Source organism: Spermophilus citellus, assembly GCF_964194105.1.
Source record: "Spermophilus citellus genome assembly, chromosome: 7".
Classification (NCBI taxonomy): domain Eukaryota; kingdom Metazoa; phylum Chordata; class Mammalia; order Rodentia; family Sciuridae; genus Spermophilus; species Spermophilus citellus.
The window spans coordinates 164028893-164052125 of NC_138188.1; the positions used below are offsets into that span (position 1 = coordinate 164028893).

The 23233-nt window shown below is 62.7% G+C and overlaps 1 protein-coding gene and 1 long non-coding RNA gene across 4 annotated transcripts; both read right to left on the reverse strand.

Moving 5' to 3' along the window:
* Nucleotides 1-2634: 2634 nt before the first annotated feature.
* On the reverse strand, nucleotides 2635-3937 carry LOC308653793. The gene is made up of 3 exons (XR_014023113.1): nucleotides 3733-3937; nucleotides 3470-3653; nucleotides 2635-2815 (listed from the first exon to the last, which is right to left on the reverse strand). It is a non-coding gene; the product is annotated as an uncharacterized lncRNA (long non-coding RNA).
* A 9823-nt stretch (nucleotides 3938-13760) lies between these two features.
* On the reverse strand, nucleotides 13761-22348 carry ICOSLG (inducible T cell costimulator ligand). Of its 3 annotated transcripts, XM_081302681.1 has the most exons (8): nucleotides 22234-22310; nucleotides 22178-22203; nucleotides 21266-21306; nucleotides 20173-20523; nucleotides 19058-19342; nucleotides 16879-17046; nucleotides 16097-16132; nucleotides 13761-15251 (listed from the first exon to the last, which is right to left on the reverse strand). In XM_081302681.1, the coding sequence occupies exons 2-7, from the start codon at nucleotides 22186-22188 to the stop codon at nucleotides 16113-16115; spliced, it is 876 nt and encodes a 291-aa protein (XP_081158807.1). In that variant the 5' UTR covers nucleotides 22189-22203; nucleotides 22234-22310; the 3' UTR covers nucleotides 13761-15251; nucleotides 16097-16112. The 3 variants fall into 3 exon arrangements, with proteins under 3 accessions (XP_081158807.1, XP_081158806.1, XP_081158808.1); XM_081302680.1 differs by having other exon boundaries at nucleotides 22178-22348; XM_081302682.1 differs by lacking the exon at nucleotides 16097-16132 and having other exon boundaries at nucleotides 22178-22347.
* Nucleotides 22349-23233: the final 885 nt, after the last annotated feature.

Consider the following 23233-nt stretch of genomic DNA (forward strand, 5'->3'; position numbering starts at 1 on the left):
CCTTGAGCTGCCTCAGTGTGTGGAAGACCCCTGCTCTGTACAGAACCACCCACGTCACCATGCTTTGTGACAGCCACCTGAGCCGGGCCAGGACTGTCGCCTCTGTAGCCACCTGCAGAGCCTGACAGAGCAGGCGTCTGGAGAAAAGACCCCAGGCAGAGGGGGGGGGGGGTGTGCCAGAACCCAGAGCGTCCCTGTCCCTTGGCCTCCCACCAGCCCCTTTGCCCTCTGGCCAAGCTAGACACCACCATCTGTGCGGCCAGCACAGGAGGCCAGAACACAGTGTGGGCTCCGGGCCGCAGGAAACGTCAGGTAGGGGTGTGGCGAGGAGCGCTCCCAGTGCCTCTCTGCATTGGCCGGCACAGACACGGCTGTCCAGCTGCCAGGGCTGGAAGTCCTCACTGCGCTCCACCCTGGATCCCTGGCGGCCTCCAGCTGGGCTGCCCTGCCCTCCCTCCTCCCCTCTCCACCAGGGTGACTAATAGCCGCTCCCCTGGGTGTAGGCCCGGTCTGCTCCCAGGCCCTCCTGCCCCTGCACATCTGCATTGAATCCAGCATGACGCAGCGCAAGGGGGGCTGAGGGGGGGGCCGTGGCCGTGGGGGCTGAGGGGGGGGCCGTGGCCGTGGGGGCTGAGGGGGAACATGGGGGCTGAGGGGGCCGTGGCCGTGGGGGCTGAGGGGGAACATGGGGGCTGAGGGGGCTGTGGGGACTGAGGGGGCCGTGGCCGTGGGGGCTGTGAGGGAACATGGGGGCCGTGGAGGCCGTGGGGCCGTGGGAGCCATGGGCGCTGGGTCAGTAGCAGGGGCTCTTCAGCTCATCCTGGGACCCAGCGGCTTCCCTGAACCAGAGGGATGATACACAATCTGCCTCTAGCTCTCCCTGTGGCACATGTAGTAGGTGCCTAATGAATGCTGAGAGATGGATGGCCAAAGCCCTCAGGACCTCGGCTGGCAAGTGCTGGCCAGGTGGACATCCCGTGCCGAGGGGAGGGATTGCTTCTGTTTGCTTCGCTGGGAGCCATGGACACAGGGCTTGACCCCTCAGCCACGGTCAAGAGTGCAGACTTGGAATGTGCTTCTCTGGAAAATAAGCCCCAGCGTTCCCAGCGTCTGGGGCTCCTGCCTGCCTTGCAGATGTTGGGGAAGAAGGAACATACATGGGTGTCCTGAAAATCCCTGGGTTAGAGGTCCCAGTCCACTACAGCCCAGGCCCGAGAGAATGCCCAGCCCCTGGGGCCATGGCCGACCCCAGCCAGACTCTGCTGAGCCCTGAGACCACGTGAGTGCCCAGCAGAGGGCAGGGGCTCCAGCCTGGGCCACGGGGTTTGGGCCAGTGTCAAGACACTGCCCACTGCCCATTGAGGAGGTGCTGCAGGCCCCAGGGCTGCACCAAAGGAGGATGGACTTAAGGACGGGTGGAGAGGAGGCTTGTGGGGCCACCAAGAGGGGCCACACTCCAACCCAGACCTCCAGGCACGTGCACACGCTTGGTCACACACAGCAACTGAGTCAACCACGAGGCCTCACGCCCAGGAGCACAGAGCGACTGTGTGCGCAGAGCAGGACGCATCAGCAATGAGGAAATCAGCCCTGTGGTCAGCCTGCCCAGTCGCAGCCCAGGGGCGGGCTGGAAACACCCCTCCGCCCTCTGTCTGCCAGGCTGATCTGACAGCGCCACGTGCCTGGCCCGCACAGCTCCGCTGCCCGACGCCCACACTGCACCCTCTCAGAGCGGGCTTCCTCTCTCAGGGAGGTCAGCCTGGCCTCGCTTTCACCTGTCCTGAGATTCCTTTCCGAGATGACGTCAAGGACCCTTATGGCCTGAGCTGACCCTTGCCCCTGGGACACAGCTGCTCCTCAACAGCACAGCAGAGGGCTGGGCCCTGCTGCAGAGTGGCCAGGAGGTGGGCACCGGCTGCCCAGCACCACAGGACAGAGGGTACCCAGTGGGGGAGGGCCAGCCCAGCGTACCTGCCCACATCTGCGGGATCCAGCTGCTGCCCTTCCTCTGATGCCATCCTTCTCCATAGGTGACTCCCCCACCACATCACGCCTGCCCGGCCTCCCTCCTGCCCCACCAGGCTGCCCCCACCTCTGCCCTCTACAAACCTGGGGTTGCCCCCGAGCCCGCACCCTGTGGACCTCTGTAAAGTGGGCGGCTCGATGCCATCCCTCAGACCCGGGAGGCCTGCCCTGTGCCGGGCTCTGCACCCCCCACACCCTTGACCCACCGTCCCCAAGGACAGAGTCGTGGGTCTTCGCTGAAGGTGCACGGTGGGGTGGGGGAGGGGCCCCCATCATGGGCACGTCGTGGACAGTGGCGGCTGCAGAGGATACAGGTGCACAGGACAGGTCCTGGCAGTGCAGCACACCACGCCACGGCGGCCACCGAGCAGGAGGGCGTGGTGGGCAGCGGGGACCCCAACGTGAGCAGGCACCCCATCCCTGAGGGGCCATTGCTCCAGGTACGCTCGTGCCTTTTCCTTCTCCCTCGAACCTCACCAACCTCTGACGGATTTCCCCCCAAACACGTGCCATCCTTTTCTCTGTGTGCGACAGTCATGACTTGATCCCTTCACAGGTCACCTTTGAGCATGCGTGACTTGGGACTGCAAAAGCCCCTGGGTATGAGGCGGCCCCTTGGAGCAGATCTGCGCCCTACCCAGTCCTACTTACTCATGATTTCAGAAAGTAGCAAGTCAGAGTGCTCACAGAGGAACAGGCTCAGGTCCCACAAGGCGCGTCAGCGTTAAGCCAAAAGGGAACTGGCCCTGTGAGCAGGCTGGCTCTGGTCTGGGGGCCCCGGATGTGCGGCCTGTGGAGGAGACACACACGGGTGAGCTCAGGAAACAGCCGGCACCGGAAGGCCACTGCAGATGGGGGTCAGTCCGAGTCCCTCCAGGATGTGGCTGTGGGTTTACCCTGCGCCATGGCTGCCCCCCGTTTCCCCCACTGGCTGTAGTCCTGGGCAGTGGCCAGCCGAGGCTCTGCCCCCTGTAGCGGTCATCCCCAGCCCCCCGCCTTGTGCCAGCCGGCACATCCTCACGCCCACAGCCAGCCCCCACCCCTTCCCACCAGCAACAGCAACAACAGCAGTCACCATTCTAGGGTCCAAGTGACAGGCGGGGCTTGGGGGGCCCTGCAGGCCTGCAGAAGCCTCAGCGCCCGGGGCTGTGCCCTTTCCTCTCAAGGTCGCCTGTCCCAGGCTGTCCAACTGACTGCCTCGGTCATCCTTACAGCTGCAGGCCTGGTGTCCTGAGGCCGATGAGCAGTTGCTCACCCTGACCCCTGCCTCCCGAAGCCCCACCGAGCATCCTGGTCAGAAAGGGACTGGCCACCCAAATATCTAGCAGTTGCTGCTCTGAGCCCAGCACCCCTGAGCCTGCAGGGGGTGGCCTAAAGCAGTGTGCGGGTGGCTGGCCAAGCACCTGTGCTGTGGCTGCTGTTTCCCCCTGAGCCGGCCACACACCTGCCCGCTCCGCTCTTCTGGGGGCATCTCCACAGTGGGGCTCCTTCACCCCCAGGAAAGGATGGGGCGGATGGGGCTCTCTGAGCAGGGAGCTGTGGCTGGGGAGGTGTCGCTCCTCCTGTCCTGGGTCAGGCTTAGGCTTGGGAGGCAACGGTAGCCAGGCCACAGGTAGAACAGCCACCACCTGCAGCCCGGGGACAGAGGGCTCAGGCACAGAGTGCATCCAGGGACACAGAGGCATGGCTCAGACCAGGGCTTCTCACCTGCGGTGACTGAATTCCAGAGGATACTTGGCAAACTCCAGAGAACTTCACGTTGTCACTCTAGTCCGGTGGCAGTGGGGACGCTGTTCACACCTGCATGCACTTGTCCTCTGTGCCCCTCCTCCATCCCTGCTCCGTCTCCTGCCCTCCTGTCCTGGCAGGCACAGGTTTGCTCCTGGAGTTTAAGGACGGACCCCAGAGGACACAGTGCTAGTGACCACATCAAGGGTGCACACCCAGCTCAGCGCCACACCTGCTAGCCCTGAGGACCTTAAGGGTGTCAGGCTGGTGACTCATGGGGCTCCCGGAGTCCTGACACCAAGCCTCGGGCCTGGAAGGGCTGGGGCCTCAGGTCAGGTTTGCTGGAGACAAGGGCTTCAAGGGGCCTGAGGCCCTGGGAGCTGGGTGGGTGCCTGAGAGGAGGGGCCACCAAGGCTGGTGAATGGACACTGAGAAGGGCCAGAACAGGGCCTCTCAGAGAGCCAGAGAGGGAGAAGGGAGGGGCCAGGAGGGAGCAGTGGGCATGGACCAGTTGCATGACCTTGACAGACTGGCCTTGTCCTGCCAAGAATGATCCTGGTGGGTTTGGGATGGGCCCATACACAGCTGGACTGAGGAAGGGAGGGATGGGGCCCACCTTGGGCAGCTGACCTGAGGTTGGAGCAGGCAGGTGACGAGGACCTCATCTTGATGAGGTGGCAGCAGAGGACTAGGAATGAGGAAGACAGCTGGGATCCTCAAGATGGAGGCCGGCTGTGGAGGAGGCCCAGCCGTGGGAGGCCGGGGCGTACGGAAGCCCTCCTGCACACCCGGGCTTCCCAGGACGGACAGGCTCTGGCAGGTCGTCTGGAGTTGTGTCCGACCACTCAGGAGTCAGGAGATCGGGGAAGAAGGTTCCCCATCCTGTTCCACCTGCAGGGTCAGCCACCCACTCACCTCCAGGGGAAATGGGCATGACTCAGAGCCCAGGCCTCTGCCCACAGCCTGCAGCTGACAGCTCTCAGACCGCTAAGAATGGAGCCCTTGGCTTGCCCACTGGCTGGGAGTAGTGGTCACTTCAGGAGAGGATCCTGCCCCCAGGCTGCTCCTCAGGACAGCAGGGCTCCGCTTGCCTGGCACCCTGTCCCTTGGCCAACACCCTTCCAGGATACACCCTTGGTGCCCGTGTGGCCTGGGAAGTGGGACCTGTGCAGACAAGTCCGAGGGTGGGGCGAGGCCCGCAGGAGCCAGGGCCTGGCAGCCCACGGCAGCATCCTCACCCGGAGAAAGAGTGTCTCCAGGTGCACCCCCCACCCACAGGAAGTAGAGGACAGGAAGGAGCATTCCTTGGTAATGGGCACCTCCATCAATTCAGGGAGGTTGAGATTTCTTCCTTCCGCTCGTTTACTTATTTGCTTTGGTCGGTGCTTTGCAGATGTGCATGAGGGTGGGCGTCTACACAAGCACAGCCAGGTCTTGTCACGGTCCTCTGCATCTCCTCCCCTCCCCTGCCCTCCACCTCCCTCTGTCCCCATGATCTCCCCTCTACAGTGCCACTCTGCCCACTCTCCCCTTCCCTGGTCAGCCTTCTGCCCGGCCTTGACTCTCCGGGTCTGGCTTATCTCACTCAGCATGACCTTCTCCAGCTCTGTCCATCACCGGCCACAGACCTTAGGAGGAGCCCCTGTCCCCATCTGGGGCATGGTGGATGGGCCCATGTTCCTGCCTGCCATGGGAGACTTCGCCCTGGCTGCCCTCCCACCCTCCTCCATGGGCCTGCCCTGCTCTGGGGAGGAACATTCTGGTGTCTCATCAGCCCCCGGGCCACCTCTTCTGGTGACGACGTCTGACATGCCATGTCCATCTCTCTTGCAGGCGAGGAGTGTGGATGCTGCCGTCACTGTGTTCCCGACCCCAGACGGGGCGTGTGAGTGAACGAGTAGTGAATGAAGGAGGGATGCGGGGGACCTGCGCGCAGCCCGCCAGCTGTCTGTCCTCTTCCAGAGCCTGGTCCCCAACAGCACCTGGTGTGACTGACTGCTGCCTGGCTCGACCCGCCCCCGCCGCCTGCTCGGCATTCTGAGTGAGGGGTGAGCGCTGCATGATGAATGGCTGCAGAGCAAGGGGCACTGGCCAACGAGGGGCAGCCAGGTGCCACGGCAAGATGATCAGAGAAGGGAGGTGTGCCTGGTCCTGGGCCCATGTGACCAATGTGGGGGCCCCAGATGACAGTGTTGACAATAGACACCATTAACAAAGTGTTTTAACCAACCAGGCGAAATTCTCTTTGTTAAAAGGAGCCATGTGATCCAAGCCACAAGATTTACATGTCCAGAGCTGAGGGCTGCTAGGCTCTGGCAGTTCCCTCAGGGGACTGCACAAGGCCAGGGAGCTCTTGGAGGCTGGCTGATGCGGCACAGCTTTGGGGAGCATTTGGAAAACAGTCACTCAACAGCCACTAACACAGAGACTGCCAGGCGCAGTGGTGCACGCCTGTTACCCAGTGGCCTGGGAGTTGGGCCAGCTTCAGCAACTCAGAGCCCCGATCAAATTAGTGAGACCCTGTCTCCAAATTAAAAACAAATAAGGGCTGGGGACGTGGCTTAGTAGTAAAGCACCCTGGGTTCAATCCCCAGTACCAAAAAAAAAAAAAAAATAATCCCACAGATGTGGACACCTCCCTCGCAGACCTTGCCCAGAAGCCACGGCCCTGTGGAAAGTTTGCTGTTCACGGAAAATGCCCTCAGCCGCCTTGTGCTGGGGACTCTGGACAGACAGTGTTCCATGAGGCAGGACTTACTGCAGGTGACCTGGAGAGGTCCAGGGCTCAGAGTGGGGCCTCAAGGCCAGGGTGCAGCCTGTGCTGGACCCTGCTCTCCAAAACCCAACCTAACACTGCACCCTGCTTGCAGGGTCTGCGGGTCTGCCAGCCGCTGTGGGCCCCTCCCCAGGGTCCTGTACTGCATTTGTGAGCTGCCAGCTGTTTCAGGAACACACGGTGTCACCGTGTCACTGCTTGGGCTCTGGGCAGGGCAGGACAAGGTGACACGGGGAGAGCACACCTGGTTTGTAGCAGGCGCAGGCTGAGCATGGCAGGACTCCGGCCTCGCTGGTCTCACACTCTCACCGAGCTCTGGTCTGACCGGATTCGGTTCCTGCTTTGGGTCACAAACGGGTCAGGTGAACTCACTTCTGGTCAGTAAATTCCGGGGTGGGCCTACGCTCGTCGTGGGAAGTGGCCCACATGGTCATGTTGTTCTGGGTCTTCCAGGAGTGGGCACAGCGTACAATTCCAATGCCCGGCTCGCACTCGGGACCTTCAGTATTGTGCAGGGGTGAAACTTTGCTAAGCCCCCAGGTTGTCCTGAAATGACCCCAGTGTGTCCTGGCAATTTCTCCTGCTCAGAGCAGGCGGCACCTGGAGCCAGGCCGAGCAGCAGGTGGACCTAGCAGGGAGAAAGGACTGATCCCACTGTGCCACGGGGCATGGGTGGAGCATTTGCCCTGGTGCCACACCTCTGTGCCTCCCAGCCTGCAGAACAGGACCTGACACCATGCCATGCAAACCAAATGCTCACGTTGGCGTGTGGCTGAAGATCTGGAGGCTCGGTGGAGGAGGCTGGGGCATCCACAGGGACACAGCGGTCAGACTGCGTGGGGAGGAGGGGCCGCCTGCCGCACGGCTGCCCTGGCAGGCCTGGGCACAGTTCTCGAAGGTCCTTCTTACCTGAATAGCTCCGTCTCTTGTGAGAAGGGAGATCATGGTGGGTCTGTGGACATCAGGGGGCCGTCGTGGGGCTGCAGGCTTTTCTGAATTTGATACAAACAATTAAAAAGCCAGTCTGACTGACTCAGCCACATCCTGTGACGGGCCATGGTCTCCTCTAAACCTTAACCCACTGGGCAGCTCTGCTGGGCCCTGGCTGGCGGCCTGCTTGCTAATGCACACGGTCTGTAGGTGACCCTACGGACAGGCTGACCCACCGACCCGCCCTGGGAAGCGGTGTCTCCCCCACACCCCAGAATGTGGCTGGACATCCTGGACAGGCCATCCCTTGGGCCTGTGTGGGCAGCCCCAGGGCATCTGTCCTCTGCAGGCCTCAGTAAGGGATGCAGAGACAGCCGGTGGCTGGGAATGTGGCCACTGCTCGGCCGTCAACCCTCCATAGCCACCGTCACTTTGTAGCACCCCCTCTGGAACCCTCCCTGAGCTGGTCAGTGTGGCCCTGCCTGGTCTGCACAGAGGGGCTCTTCCTCTTGGGGTCGTGGGGTCCCTGTCCCTGCGTGTGGGAACTGGGGCTTGCCTGTCTCCCCCTCTGCTGGCTTTGGGGCCCTCCATGGGAACCTTCTCCACGGGGTCCTGGGGTGAGACCGCTTGGGCACGACCGTGTCGGTTCCTCTTTTAGGCCCCTAAGGCAGACAGGAAGTCAGGACGTCATTTTAACTAACTGTCTGCTGCCTTTTCCTCTCAGAGGTCGGGTTCTGTCGCGGTTCTCCACGGGGCGGCTGGTGGGTGCTTGTCAAGGACCACTCTGGTCCACACGAATGTCCACCAAGGGTAAGGCCCACCCAGAGCAGCCTGTGCCTCCCGGAGGCCCAGGACCCTGCCCCACAGGCAGATGGGTTGGTGCTCGTTCCTGAGTGGACAGCCCAGCTGTGCCGGGGACGAGGCAGCGGCCTGCCTGGAGCAGACCCACGTGAAACGCCAGGCAGGTGCCACGCTCATGGTGCTGAACTTCAGTCCTGACTCTTCATCATGAGAACCCCAGCCAACTCCCTACACAGGGCGTGGTGGCCTCCCTGTGACCCAAGCCTTGGCCCTGCCCCAGCCTGGCCTCCGTGACTGAGGTTCTTCAGTGTGCCTTCGGGGGCTCCTGCTGCCCCAGGGAGGCTCAGCAGGCTGTGACTCCGTCAGGGGTGGCGCCCTGCCAGCCGTCCCCTGGCCGTGTGCTCCGACTGCCCACAGGAAGCTCCAGGCCTGGTGTTCCAGGGCCCAGCTGCACTCCACACACCCACTCTGTCCCCTTCCCTCCTGGTCCCCGCAGAGGACAAATTAAGGTAAAGACTTGGACTCGGTTCCCCTCTTCCTAAACAGGCGCCATGATGCAGGGGAAGCCTTTCTTTTCCTTTCAAATGAGGTAGTTTTACCAGAAAGCGAACAGAGAGGCTAAGCATTCATGAAAGCAAAAGCCCAGCCTTCCGGGTTTGATGAACCCGCAGGTGGAGACCGCAGCGTCACTGGAAGTCTGAGGTGCTGCACCCTGTGCCGATGGCCTGGCGGGACCTTGGCGAGGCAGCAGTGGGGGAGGGCACCATGGGAAAGTCCCCAGTCTCACACAGCAACACAGTAGCATCGAGTGACCCTCTCTCCCATAGCAGGTGGTCATAGCAGCCAGACCTGGACCTCCAGAGCTATGGCCCAGTCCACCAGAGCCACCAACCTGGTAGTCCTGGTTTCGGGTGGTTGCCGTAGCATCCCAGGGTCACAGACCCGACACAGCACACCCCTGCCTTGTGGCCCCTAGGAGTGCAGCTCACAGCCCCAAACACGAAGCCCTCAGGCTCCGGGCCTCCAGGGCCCCGCAGCACACCCGCCCTCCTCCCAGGGGCTCCTCCCCGCACACCCACCCTCCTCCAGCGCCCTGCAGCACACCCACCCTCCTTGCACACCTGTCCTCCTCCAGGGGCTCCTCCCCACACACCCGCCCTCCGCCAGGGGCTCCTCCTTGCACACCTGCCCTCCTCCAGGGGCTCCTCCCCACACACCTACCCTCCTCCAGGGACTCCTCCTTGCACACCCACCCTCCTCCAGGGGCTCCTCCCTGCACACCCACCCTGCTCCAGGGGCTCCTCCTTGCACACCCGCACTCCCCCAGGGGCTCCTCCCCACACACCTGCCCTCCTCCAGGGGCTCCTCCCCACACACCCGCCCTCCTCCAGGGGCTCCTCCCTGCACACCCGCCCTCCTCCAGGGGCTCCTCCTTGCACACCCACACTCCCTCAGGGGCTCCTCCTTGCACACCTGCCCTCCTCCAGGGGCTCCTCCCCGCACACCCGCCCTCCTCCAGGGGCTCCTCCCCGCACATCCGCACTCCCCCAGGGGCTCCTCCCCGCACACCCGCCCTCCTCCAGGGGCTCCTCCTTGCACACCCACACTCCTCCAGGGGCTCCTCCCCGCACACCTGCACTCCCCCAGGGGCTCCTCCCCACACACCTGCCCTCCTCCAGGGGCTCCTCCCCACACACCTGCCCTCCTCCAGGGGCTCCTCCCCGCACACCCGCCCTCCTCCAGGGGCTCCTCCTTGCACACTCGCCCTCCTCCAGGGGCTCCTCCCCGCACACCCGCCCTCCTCCAGGGGCTCCTCCTTGCACACCTGCCCTCCTCCAGGGGCTCCTCCCTGCACACCCGCCCTCCTCCAGGGGCTCCTCCCTGCACACCCACACTCCTCCAGGGACTCCTCCCTGCACACCCACACTCCTCCAGGGACTCCTCCTTGCACACCCACACTCCTCCAGGGGCTCCCCCCCCCGCACACCCGCCCTCCTCCAGGGGCTCCTCCCAGAGCCTGATTCCTAGGGTGCCTGGTACCCGCGTCTGTCCTGACGGTCCTACTTCACTGACAAGAGTGGAGGGATGGTCAAATCAAGGCCCTGTCCTCCTTGAGTCCATGTTGCTCTGACAGTTGGTCTAATTTCCAAAGTGACCTTTTCTCTGAGGTCTACCAGGGGCTCTACGCCTAGGCTCTGCGGTCTGCAATCAAGTCTGCATCAGACTCTCCCTCGGGGCCAGGGCTGCTGACCCCTGTGGCCGGGGTGCAGGTGGCCTAAGGCTCCTTGCTGTTGCTGGTGTGGGGCTGTGGGGGTGGGTGGCCGTGGGTGGGAGGTGGTGGCATCGGACAGAGCAGGGCTGGACGGGGCTGGATGGGCCCTTTGGATCTGAGGCCGGAACCTAGCCGGGGGGCAGAGCTGGGAGCCTGCTGCACGCGGTATTCCCCAGCTGTTTCCTATGGATCGTGCCTGGTCAGCGTTTTTGCTGCTGTGACCAAGAGACCTGACAAGAACAGCTGTGGAGGAGGAAAGGCCCATTTAGGGGCTCAGGGTTTCAGAAGTCTCCGTCCACAGACAGCAGGCTCCATTCCGTGGGGCTCAAGATGAGGGGGACATCGTGGCCGCAGAGTGAGGTGGAGGGAAGGGGCTCACACGATGATCAGGAGCAGAGAGAGGCTCCGCTCGCCAGATACAAATCTATACCCCGTGGCTCCCCGGGCCCTCCTCCTGCAGCCACACCCCTGCTCCAGTGACCACTCAGCGAGTCCCATCAGGGACCAATCACTGGTGGGGTCAGGCCCACAGCCCAGTCATCTCCCCCAGACCCTCCCACGTGTTTCACACACAAGCTTTTGAGGGACCCTCACATCAAACCATAACAGATTGATTGATCATTGATACTGGGAAGTAAGCCTCGGGGTACTTTACCCTGAGCCATGTCCCTCCCCCTGGCCCTTCTCAGTTCTGAGTCAGGGCCTCACTAATTTGCCTCACTCAGTTGCTGAGGCTGGCTTTGCACTCGCGATCCTGCCTCAGCCTCCAGAGCGGCTGGGGTCACAGGTGTGGGCCACAGCACCCGGACGCCATCTGTTTGAGTTGGCTTCTTCATCACGGTGACCCAAAGGCCCAGGAGAGCCCTGAAGGAGGGAGACTCATCTCCGCTCACAGCGTCAGAGGTCTCCATGGTCGGCTGACTCCACGGCTTCGGGCCTGACCTCGTGGCAGAGGGTGCGGTGGGGACAGCAGCTCAGGACATGGCCACAGGGGACAGAGCGCTCTGCCCACCAGGGACAAAATACAAACCCCAGAGCACACCCCAGGGACTCTCCAGGACCCCACCTGCCTGCAGCGCCCACCCAGCAGGTCCTATGGGGTAACCCGGGCGCCCCGCCCTGACGACCTGCCCGGTCTCGCACGGGCTTCCGGGCAGCTCACAGCAGCACCACACGCCTCACGTTGTGTGGCCTTCGTGGCCAGCACTGGTGTAGCAGGCCTCGCTGCCTGTACTTCTCCCGCAGGGACTTTCCTCTGAACCTCAGCTGGCCACGTCCATCTTCCCTGGGATCAAAGAAATCTCCTCACAACTCTGCACTGTGGTTCATGTGCTCAGGTGGAGGCTGGCCCTGCAGGAGGCCTCCCCAGGGTGAGCACTTCCCCTCCCAAGGGGGATGGTGGCAGGAGAACCCCCTCCCAGGACTTGGCCCGCCCGTGGCACTGAAGACAAGCTGACCTGGAGAAGCAGCTGCTGGATTCTCGTACCACAGACCCGCCTCCCCTGGGACGTGGGTCATTCTCCACCACAGCTTCTCACAAGAGCCCAGTCGTCACTCCCCAGATGAAGACCACTGGGAGACTGTCCAGGAGGCGGCCAGCAGGGGCACCTCCACAGCCACCCCAGGGACCCCAGGATTTGAGAGCTCCCTGTGGATGTCTACCCCAGGGGCAGGGCAGCAGGGATTTCTGACCCTTGGAGTTGGCACAGTGCTGACCAGAGTTCCACAAAAGGCCACAACCCTCGGCTCCTGGCATCGCTGGCTGATGGAGGTGGCCGGGGCGGGTACCAGGACAAGATCACTCCCTCATCCAGCAGCGCGGCCGCCTCCTCTTTAGCAGCCCTCTTGTTGAAGGACGGCTGGAGGGAGGTAAGGCAGGCCCAGAGTGATCCCCAGGGAGCCAACTGCGGGAGTCCCAGCCCACCTATGGGCAGAGTCAGGAGGGGCAGAGCCCTCTCTTGAGATGCCAGGCCTGGCCAGTGTACAGAACCACGCGGGGTGCAGCCTCTGTGCCCACACCCAGCTCCAGGACCCTGCTCCATGACACTGGTGGGTGGCACACTCAGGGCCATCAGGGCTGGCTCCGTCTTGCCCTGGGCTGGACCACCCTGGCCCGCCGTGGCGCCACCTTCCTACTGTGTGCTTCTGCACCCCTACTGCGGGCAGGGCAGTGCGGCTGGCGCAGGAACCATGGACGTCCTCCAGGGGTGGGGCTTTCCAAGGTAGAGGGCAGTGGAGGGCCCCGGGGCCAGCTTCTTTCTGAGCTCCACACGATGATGCCAGGGGCCCAGGCTCCAGGTTCCAGGCAGGTCCCAGGACGTTGCCTGTGCTCGGCTGTTAACCATGCCCCCTCCCCAGCCCCAGCGCTGGCTGTGGCAGGTCCTCTCCGCCAGGCCCCTGAGGCCGCAGGGCCTGCCTGCCCTGCCCACCCCGGCAAGGAGACCCGGGGAGCAGGGACTGTGCTGTCAGAGACAGTCGGGCTGCACCCCAGCTGCTGCCTCAGAGGCCAGCGACGTCCCCGTGTGACCACCCACTGTCCCCTGGAGCAGAGCCACAGTGCAGGGGCCAGGCCCTTGGAGCAGTGACAGGGACACAAGGCTGGCCCTGCCCAGATTCAAGACAGCTGGGCTGACAAACGCTGTGGGCGAGGGCACAGTTGGCACCTCGCATCCCTGGTGTGGGGTTTCTGGAGGTCAGGGCACCGGGACCAGCCTGGCGACCCCAGAGGAGGCGCTAACAGCCATGTTGAGGCCGGGAGGGGCAAGGGTGGCCAGTGGCCTCTCACAGAGTGCTGGGCCATCCCCAGGCACCCTGGGGCAGCCCTCGGAAGATGAGAGGAGAGGGAGGGCTCAGGTGGCAGGGCCTGCGGGCAGCAGGGAGACAATGACCACTCTGCCCAGAGCCCAGGGTCCAGGCAGAATTCAGAGGCTCGGGCGAGAGCAGCCATCGGGGCCCAGCTTGCCATGGTGAGGAGGCAGGAACACCCAAAGCCAGACTCAGGCTCCCTGCTGACTGTCACCATCCTGTCCTTGGCCCTCAAGCCTCTCTAGGGACGCCCGGGTCTCCTTCGGAACAGGCCAGCGGGGCTCAAGGCTGAAGGGAGGCCCAGCTTCCCAGAGCCCTCGGTCACGCACGGGCATTGCGCCCAGCTCCCCACAGCCCTTCCACCCCCAGCAGCTCCTGTGCTTCACCCCGGAGTCGACCTGCCATGATGAAGACATCGTCACCTCTTTTTGCAATACTGGGCAGGTGCTCTGCCCCGAGCTGCACCCCAGCCCGTTTTTATTTCATTTTGAGAGAGGGTCTCACTAAGTTTCTGGCCTGGAACTTGGGATCCTCCTGCTTCAGCCTCTGAGTCATGGAGCTCAAGGCGTCCCACCGCACCCGGCTACCTTATTCTTTCACAGTGGACACACACTCCCTAATGCTTCTGGTGAAGTGTGGTGGCTCTGTCACCATGCTCTGTGACAGGCCTGCGAGCACAAGTGTGAGGTCTTGTTCTGCCTGGGTGAGAAGTGCACCCCTCACACACCTGTTAGCACCCGGCGACCGTGGACGTGACACACAGGCCCTGACCATGGGGGCTGTTGGGGGGCTCTGGGCAGGAGAAGGGCAGGCATTTGCCCACAGCCAGGGGTCAGACCTGTGTCTCAGGGGAAGCTACGCCTGGCTCACCTGGAAGGGCACACGCCCCAGCAACAGCGGCCTGCTGTATCCATTCTGGACAGCCACACGGAGGCCGCCCTGGGAGGCTTGGCCAGGGCTGATGCCTGTCAGGCTGCAGAAACTGGCACTGGACAGGAGGCCTCACACTGTGGAGTCCTGGGGGGGGGCGGGGGGACTCTGAGGGGATTGCTGCTGGAATGTGACAGACCTCGTGGCTGGCAGGGGACCTCGGCCTCCACTGGGCAGCCCCTCCTACAGGACTCTGATGGTCACTGGGGTGCAGCCCACATCTGCTGCTCGTGTGTTTTTAGTGCTGAGTGGGGAGAGGAGAGGGACAGGTCCCTGTACCCAGCGTAGCAGCAGGTCCAGGAGGCCCCTCGTCCGGGCAGGTGGGCCCTGGAGCACACCACCTTTGTGTCTCTTGAGGAGGAGGATGGCGCCTTTGACAAAACAGGCCAGAGTCAGTGTGCTTTCTGCAGGGATCCCAGGGGAGAGCGAAGTCCAGTGGGTCTCCCGGGGCTTCCGGCATGGCCACTTTCCGCACGCACACACACAGGTGTGCACACACAACGCACACTACACAGGAGCTCCTGGCAGGGTGGCAGCTGGTAGGCCCTGGGTCAGGTCTCCTGCAAACACCCTCAATGCTCCGGTGGCCACAGAGGTCATCCTGGAAGGGCAGGTGCGCGTTCCTCCTTCCAAACCAAACGCCCTTCCTTGGCTCTCAGGAACTCCTGTGCCCCGCGAGGCCTGTGCCTGGTTCCTGGTTTGGGAGGAGCCTGGTGCTGAAGCGCAGAGGCTCAGTGGGCTCCTGGGCACCTGTGCTGCTGCCCTGTTGGGAAGGACCTCGCTCTGGGTGGGGCAGTGTCTGAGGCGTCTCCCCAGGGTCAGCCTCTTGGGCCCCTCCTGGCCAGGTGGATCCTGTCCTGGCAGACAACATGGGCAGGTGGCTCACTGTCCCCTTTGTCACCAAGCTGTGTATGATGTCCACCCAGTGGCACCTGATAGAAGCCCTGTCCCCGTCCTGGGCAGTGAGTTCCTGTCAAACAGGGTCTTGGAGGGAAAGAGAAGAGAGGGACGTGAGGCGCTGGCACCTCCTTTGGTTTCTCGCAGTGCTGGGGACAGAACCCAGGGCTTCTACGAGCCAGGCAGGCACCCTGCCACCGACCCGGGCCCAGCCTTCCTTCTCCTCCTGGAGGCAAAGAGACCCATGTCCCCAGGACCCAGGAAGACCCTGGAAACTGAGGACGGCTGCTTCAGGAGGCAGCTAACACCACGGGTGGCCCTAGAGTTCTAGCAAGTTCTGTTCCAAGATGACCTGGAGTTGCTTGGCACAGCCTGGGGTTCCCTGCAGAGCCAGCCATCACACAGCTCAGGTCCCTGGGCCCCGGGTAAGAGACCCAGGTCAGGAGACCTGCAGCCACCGCCTCAGGTAGAGCCCTTGGCCCCTGGCCCAAGCTCCTGCCTGGGGCTGTAGCCCACGGCACCGAGCTCTTTCTAAGTCCGGAATCCACCTCTACTGCTGCTCCTGAGACCAGGGTCACCAGGTCCACAGGGCCACAGCGCTGCCTGCAGGCCACGGTCCCAGCTAGGGAGGGGCCAGGGACACACATACTCCAGGCAGTGCAGGGGGTAGGGAAGGACCCAAGGTCATTGGCTGGACCCTGCCGTGTGTAGTTTGGAAGTTTCTGTCACGTGTGGTATCAGGAAGCGCACACAGGGACAGGTCCTGGCGCTGAGGGAGCCAACAGGAAATGCCAGGTGCACCTTTGGGATCTCCCCGCATTTCCAGGACCATCAGGCGCTAGGGCAAACAACTGAGGTTCTGAGTGCGTGAAGGTGCCCCAGCCGTGCCCGCCTGGCGGCCCCTCGAACTGTGTTCTCTGGGGGCAACTCACCTGTGGGCTCTTCCTCCTACTGCACGAACCTTGCACCTGTGGGAGGAGTCAGAGAGACGCAGGTGGCGTGGAGGTCGGGCAGGCACTCTAAAGACCCCCGTGGCCCGAGCGCACAGCAGCCCCACCCTCTGCCCAGACATTGCCCCAGGTCTTGCCCTGGGCAGGGAGTGGACTCCCAGGTGAGGGGCTCCTAGGCCTCCTGCTTTTGAGGGAAGATGCTCTTTCAGGGCACGTGTGTGTCCTGGCTCAGGGGCCCTGTGACAGCCTGCCTGGGACAGCAGGGGGACTGTGGGCATGGAAAGTGTTTCGGGTGGCCACACACTGGGAACTCCTGGAAGCAGCTGCCAGGAGGCTCTGCTATGGGGCTAATACTGGGCTCCACTAACCATCTCCCCTTCCTCTGCCCTCCTGGGCGAGCAGGCAGGGCCTCTACGTGGCCATCGGGGCAGTACTGTGGCCTGCAGCTTCTGCGACTCCATCTCACCCTCGGGATCTCTCCTCCCGCAGCACAGGACCCAGCCAGCCAGCCTGGCCAGTGACTTGGTAGCCGCGGTCAGCCTTCCCAGAAATCAACCCCATCGCACTCTCTAACTTGGAATCCGTCATTCCCCATGCAGCTGGGAGGGGGCGGCTTCCAGGCTGCCCCTGGGGTTGGCCCTATCAGGAACACAGCCCCTGAGAGATGGCCGGCCTCTCACCCACCTCCTGGGGGCTGGGTAATGCTTTTAAATGAAACCCACATTTCCGAATTCTGGAAGTGGACAGCTGGGCCTGGTGCGCACCTGTGTAGCTGCGACGGGGACACCTGGTTCTGCACAGGCAGCCTGTGGCCACAGCCACGATCACCATCACCAGCAGGATGGCAAGGGCGCTGAGGACGGCCGCACTCCCCGCCTGGTGGGGACGCGCTGGGCTGTCTGTCACCATGGCTTCAGGTCCAATGAAGGTTTCTGTGAGGAGGACAGAAACAGCCGTGGCTGGGGGGTCCCAGAGGAGACACTAAGAGTGAGCCCTGCAGGGGAGTGCTCCCAGGGACCGGCACTGGGCGGTCAGCTGTTCCTTACAGTGGGGCTCCCCGGCAGGCCCAGCCCTGACACAGGGCCCTAGAGGGGCTTCTTAAATGGAGGTGAAATTCACGTTTCACGGACCCTTCCACAGTGGGCGGGTCAGTGCTGTCCAGTGCTCATGGCAGGGGGCAGCAGCCTTCCAAGGAAACCTGGTACCCACAGGCAGCCCCTCCTGCTTTCCCCTGTGCCCCACCCCTGGCCCCTCCACTCCCCTGACGGAGCACCGCCTGCTCTGGGTCCTTTCTGTGAACGGACCATACCACGTGTGGCCTCTGCAGACCAGCTTTGGCCACTCGGGCACGATGTCCTCGGGGTTCACCACATGCAGACTGTGTCAGCACCTCATCCTTTTGACAGCTAAGTGACACTCCGTCATGTGATGGCCACAGTGTCGAGCCAGCCATCTGTGGTGGGTGCTTGGGGCCCTGTGGCTGTTGTGAACATGCTGGGCATCCACAGGCACTCGCCTGAGTCCCTGTCCTGGGCAGATAGGAATGGAACCGCTGGCCACCAGTCTGCCTTCGTCAGCAGTGCATGAGGCCCTGCCCGCCGTCCTGGCCCGTCAGAGGGTGGTCCTCACGGGGAAGTCAGCAATGCCATCCAGGGGCGCTGGATACAGATGCCAGTGTGTCTCCAACACCAGAGAACAGTGCCCTCCACCACAGGCTGCCCTGAATGTGACTCGGGGTCACCTAGAAGCTTTGCAACACGGTCTTAGTGGGGTGGCACACTCCTATAATCCTAAAGACTGGAGAGGCTGAGCAGGAGGGTGGCAAGTTTGAAGCCAGCCTGGGCAACACCCTGTCTCACATTAAAAAATAGAGTCTATAGTCCCAGCAGCTCAGGAGGCTGAGGCAGGAAGATCACGAGTTCAAAGCCAGTCTTAGCAACTTACCGAGTCCCTAAGCAACACAGTGAGATCCTGTCTCTAAATAAAATACAAAATAGGGCTGGGGATGGGGCTGGGTGGCAAAGCACCCCTGGGTTCAATGCTCAGGACTATAAACAAAACAAAACAAAAAAACATTGTCCTGCTGCCAGATGCCAGGGTCCGGGCTGGGCTCCAGGTGACCCACTGTGCAGCTGAAACTGAGCTTTCGAGAACCCTGGGCTCCACCTGCCCGGGCTGCCTGGCAGGAGGCAGCGGCCAGAAGCTCTTGGTGCTGCCCTCATCCTGCTCCAGGGGGGCCCAGACCGTGCGCATGAGGCAAGGGGCTGCAGCCGGATTCTGAGGGAGGAAGGAGGAGCCTGCTGGGTGCTGGTGGTCAGGGCCGCTCCACCAGCTTGGGCCTGGGCAGCCCAGGCCCCACTCAGCGGCCTGCACTGCTCTGACATTCACCTGCGTTTCCACTTTCACTGATCCTGCAGGTTACGTAGCAGATCCTGTGGGTGGCACCCCTTTCCTGCAGCTGGCAGGGCCCACAGAGTCTAGGCTGCAGCATCTCCCACCTCCACCTTCTGTGTCCCATCTGACAGTGGTAACAGGGACACAGACTGGGAGAGCCTGCACTCCAAGCACAGGAGGACCTGGCCAGCAGCGAGGCCCAGCCCAATTCCCCGTGTGGAGGCTCATTCTTCTCAGGGGCCTCAGGGGCATGTGCCCGGGGCAGAGCGCTTGGGGCTGCACAGGGGTGGCTCCACCCTGGCCAGCTGCTGCCTAGTTTTGTGGCTACTGAATTGTCACACAGTCCTTTCGGAGCCTCAGTCCCGCTGGCCACGCAGCTCTGCAGGTGAAGCTGAAGCTGGGGAGGACGGGGCAGCGTCCTCTGCTCTGAAACCGTGGGTTTCCCAGTCACCACCACCTGCCCTCACCTTCCTTCCTCTCAGCCACCTTTCTGACGCCACTGCACGGTCCCTGTAGGGCCTCTCCAAAAACCCCCCGCCCGGGCCTCACCTGTCCCCGTGAGGTTCTGGTGCAGAAGCGCATTCTCTATGCAGCAGCCGACGTTCACGCTGGGCGCCCAAGGGATCCTCAGGACGCTGACCACATCGTACAAGCCCCGCTGGTTCAGGGAGACCGTGTCGTTATGCAGGGCCTTGTCCAGCTGGCTGTTGTCCGTCTTGTTGATCCAGTACACGCTGGGCCTCGGGTAGCCGTCTGTAGACACGCAGGTGAAGGTGAGCTCCTGCTCTGCAGAGGGGCGGCTAGGCGTGCTGACCACCGGCATGCTGTAGTTGGCTGCAGGGGAGGGAAGGGGGGTGAGGGAGGCCAGCTTCTGCACCTCAAGATGCGGAGGGTGCAGGTGCCAAGGGCCAGGGCCGGGGAAGGTGGCCCCTGTGGCCCACCCTGGTAGAGCGGCCAGATCAGGGCTGTGGTCTGAGCTGCCAGCACAGGCCTGCATGGACACCCAACTGGGGAGCCACTGAGCCTAGCAGGCAGTATCCTGTACCTAGGGCCAGTTCGTACCCCTCATTGGATCTAGTATTTCTCACAAGTGACACTGCCGTCTCCTTGCTGAGCTGTGCCCTGACCGTGGTTATCTTTAAAATTTCCTTGAATTCTGCTGGACGTAGTGGCACATGTCTATAAGACCAGCAGTTTGGGAGGCTGAGACAGGAGGGTCACGAGTTCAAAACCAGCCTCAGCAACTTAGTGAGGCCCAAAGCAACTCAGTGAGACTGTCTCTAAATTTTATATACATATACAGAGAGTTCAGGGTTGTGACCAGGAGTTAAGCACCCCTGCGTTCAACCCCCAAAATCCTTAAATTCTCATCTCATTTTGTGTTTTATAGCACTGTCTTCTAATTCATTTTGAAAAATCTAGCTCGAGCTGAAGAGTTCAAGGCAGCTGGCAAGGCTGGGGGTTCTGTGAAACCAGGAGGTCTCAGGTTGAAGTCCTAAAACTGACCAAGTTTTCACCCACTGCCTCACAGGTGGGAGAAACCCAGTAACCAAGACAGGACCTTCTTCCCTGAAGGGAGCAGGCTGCTGGGCCAGGGCTGGGTTCTGGGAGCACCTTCTCCAGGACGAGGTGGGTGAGACCTGCGCTCTGCTTTGCAGCCTCACCTGCCACGTGCAGTGTGACCACGGCTTCCAAGATCCTTCCCAGCTCTAAGGACTTCCGAAACACCAGGCACTTGAACTTCTGCTCGTCCTGGGGGGTGACATTGCGCAGGTGCAGGGAGAAGTCCCCCTGCTGCATGCTGTCCAGTGACAGGTGTGCCCTGTTTTTGTAGTGGCTGTCCTCGAGGCCTGTGGAGCTGTTCTCGGGGAGGTAGTAGGTCACCACTGCGTTTGACTCGCTGACTTGCCAGTAGACAAACAGGTCGTCTAGGTCGAAACGATCTGTTCCCGGGTAGACGCAGCTGAGTTTGACGTCACTGCCCACCAGGGCCCTGACTTCCTCTGCTTCAATAACTGCAAGAGTCCAAAGATGAGATGGATATTCTGAGGGTGACTCCCAGCCCATGGAGTCACCCAGACTTCTGGGTTACAAGGCTCAGACACTGATCCTGACACATTCAAGCAGAAAAGGAATGTGTTGATAAGCTCCACCCAGGAGGGCCAGGGGCCCAGGTGGCAGCTCAGATGCTGGCTCCGACAGGGCACAGCTGGCATGCAAAGCCACCACTGGGGGAAGCCAGGAGGGTGCCTGGGCTGCTCTGCACTATTTCTAAAATCTGGCATGCAAAACAGAACGATTTCTCGACATTATAAAGTCATTGTGCTCATGACAAAAGTTCACGAGACATACAGAGGTGCTACCATTTGCACAATCACTTAACTGCCTGGCTTAGACTGGAAGGCTTGGTGGGCCTCGGCTCTCTGCTGCAGGGCCACATCATTGCTTCTGGCTCTTTTCAAACCTCAGAAAGGCTGACTGGGACAGAGAGGCTGGGGGACAAGAAGCCCCTGACTCAAAGGAACTGCATCTACCTACCCTGAGCATGAAATCAAAGAACTATGGCCTTTGGAAAGGCAGTGTCCTCTGTGGCCTTCTGTCCTGCACCAGCCTAGGTGTGAGGCCCAGAGGACCCTGGCAGGAGGTGGTGAGGACCTCCCGAGGCCCTGGGTGTGAGGCTCTCTCAGCTCGACATGAGGTCTGGAGGCTGGGTAAGGCTTGGCTGGGTAGAGCACCCTGCATTAAGCACTGACTCACCAGCTTGCAGGCCACTGAGGAGGAGCAACAGCAGGCCAGGACTGGAACAGAAACGAGGGAAGGCAGGTGAGCTGCAGGTCTCCGCTTCTCCTTCCCAGGAGCAGGGGTCCGCCCCGGGGAGGCCATCACAGAAATGTGAATTCGCTGTCTGGAGAGGTCCTGGGCTTCCCTGCACGGGGAGCTCAGGGAGAGGGGCCTGGACCACACCTCCCTGCCCCGCAGAGCAAGACCTCAGGGCTTCCAGCCCAGATCCCCCAGACCACCATGACAGTGGGTAAAGAAGGCTTGGGAGCCGCGGCCAGGTCCAGGCTTCTGCCTCCGGAGCCGCCTTGCTGGGGAAACCACAAGAAACCGCGGAAGGCCGAGCGAAGCTGCTGCCGTCCCGGCTCCCACCGCCCCCTGCTGCGCGGCTCGCAGCACCCCCTTTTCTGGTTTGGAACTGTTAACGCGGAGGGGGGATCCCAGGTGTGTGGGGAGAGGCCGTGTCACTAAACAGTGGGCACTTGCTGGCCTCCGAGGTGTCACAGGGTGTCACATCCTCCCTCCTTCTGGGAAATCAGCGGAGCAGCGGAGAAGGGCGGCTCGCGGTGCCCGCGCCGGGGTGCGCCTCCCGCTCTGCGCGCAGCCTACTCCGTCCCTGCCTCCGCACAGCCGCCTGGCACGCCCACGCCCCGCCCGCGCGCCGGTGCCCGCCGCCGGCCCAAGCCGCCCCCTGCCGTCTACACCGCAGGTGCCCGCGCTTCCCTCCTGGGCCTGCAGGTGAGCCCGCGAGCCCCGTGGGAGCCGCCCGGAGCTGGGGACGCGCGGGACCGCTGCCTTCGGGGCGCTGTCGGCCCCACTTCGGGCGGGGACACCGCGCCCTGCCCGCGCTCCCTTCCCCGCACCGCAGGGCGCGGCCGTAGGGGGGCTCACCTCAGCAGCATGGTGGGCACCGAGACCTGGGGCGCCGAGACCTCGGGCGCCGAGACCTGGGGCCGCGGAGACCTGGGGCCGCGGAGACCGGCTCTAACTGCGTTCCCAGTTCCCAGGGCGCCGCGGAGGCTCTGAGCGCCAGCGCGCGTCCGCCTGGGTGCAGCCCTGGTCCCCGCCCCCGGCCCGGCCCTCCCGGACCGTGACCGCCCCCGGGAGGAGGCGGGGCGCGGCGGAGAGGAAGGTCGCCCTCTGGCTCCACAAAGTTAATCTCTACCCAGGCCCGCGTTCCAGTCGGCCCCAGTGCTGGACAGGGCCAGGTCCTCCAGGTCACGGGAACACGGGCCAGGGCTGTAGGTGCCCGGGGAAGTCCCGGGAGAGTCCCGGGAGGGTAGCTGGGAAAGAGCGGCCAGAGATGTGGCGGTTGGGCCCTAGGACACCGAGCTTTCCCCACCGCTGCGCTGCCCAGACTGGTCCACACCCTGGCCCCCACCCTGGCCCAATGTTCTAGCCCTGCCTTCCCTGAGGGTGAGTTATGAGAAGCCCCAGATCTGAGCCAGGGGCCCAAAGTAGACTTCTCCAGGTGGACAGTAGGTGAACCACACCCAATGACTGTTTAGGACTGGACCAAAGGTAGGGAGGGCAGGCCTGAACTGACACCCCCTGCACACCCAGTTTGTTCCCCTAACCTTTGTGGGGTCTGATGCGCCCCCTGGTACAGCATCTTTGCATAGGAGAGGCTCTGAGAAGCCCACTGCTTGGACCTGGGTAAACCTTGAACTCCTGTGTTGGCCAGTGTTGTCTGGCACCTGGTCTGCGGGAGACTGTGCTGAGCTCTGGGCTGTGGTGGAGCCCACTTGCTCCCCCCCCCCAACACACAGTACTGGGCCCTCCTCTCTGCTGACTCAGTGCTCCCTCCTCCTTCCCAGGCCAGGTACAGAGGTACTGCCAGACTGGTGAGGAGGTGGGCCAGGAGGGGACAGGGTTCCCTCCCTGTAGGTGGCAGGTCTGAAGGTCCTGATCTCCTGGGAGCAGCCGAGGGCTGTAGCCTCTCTATTC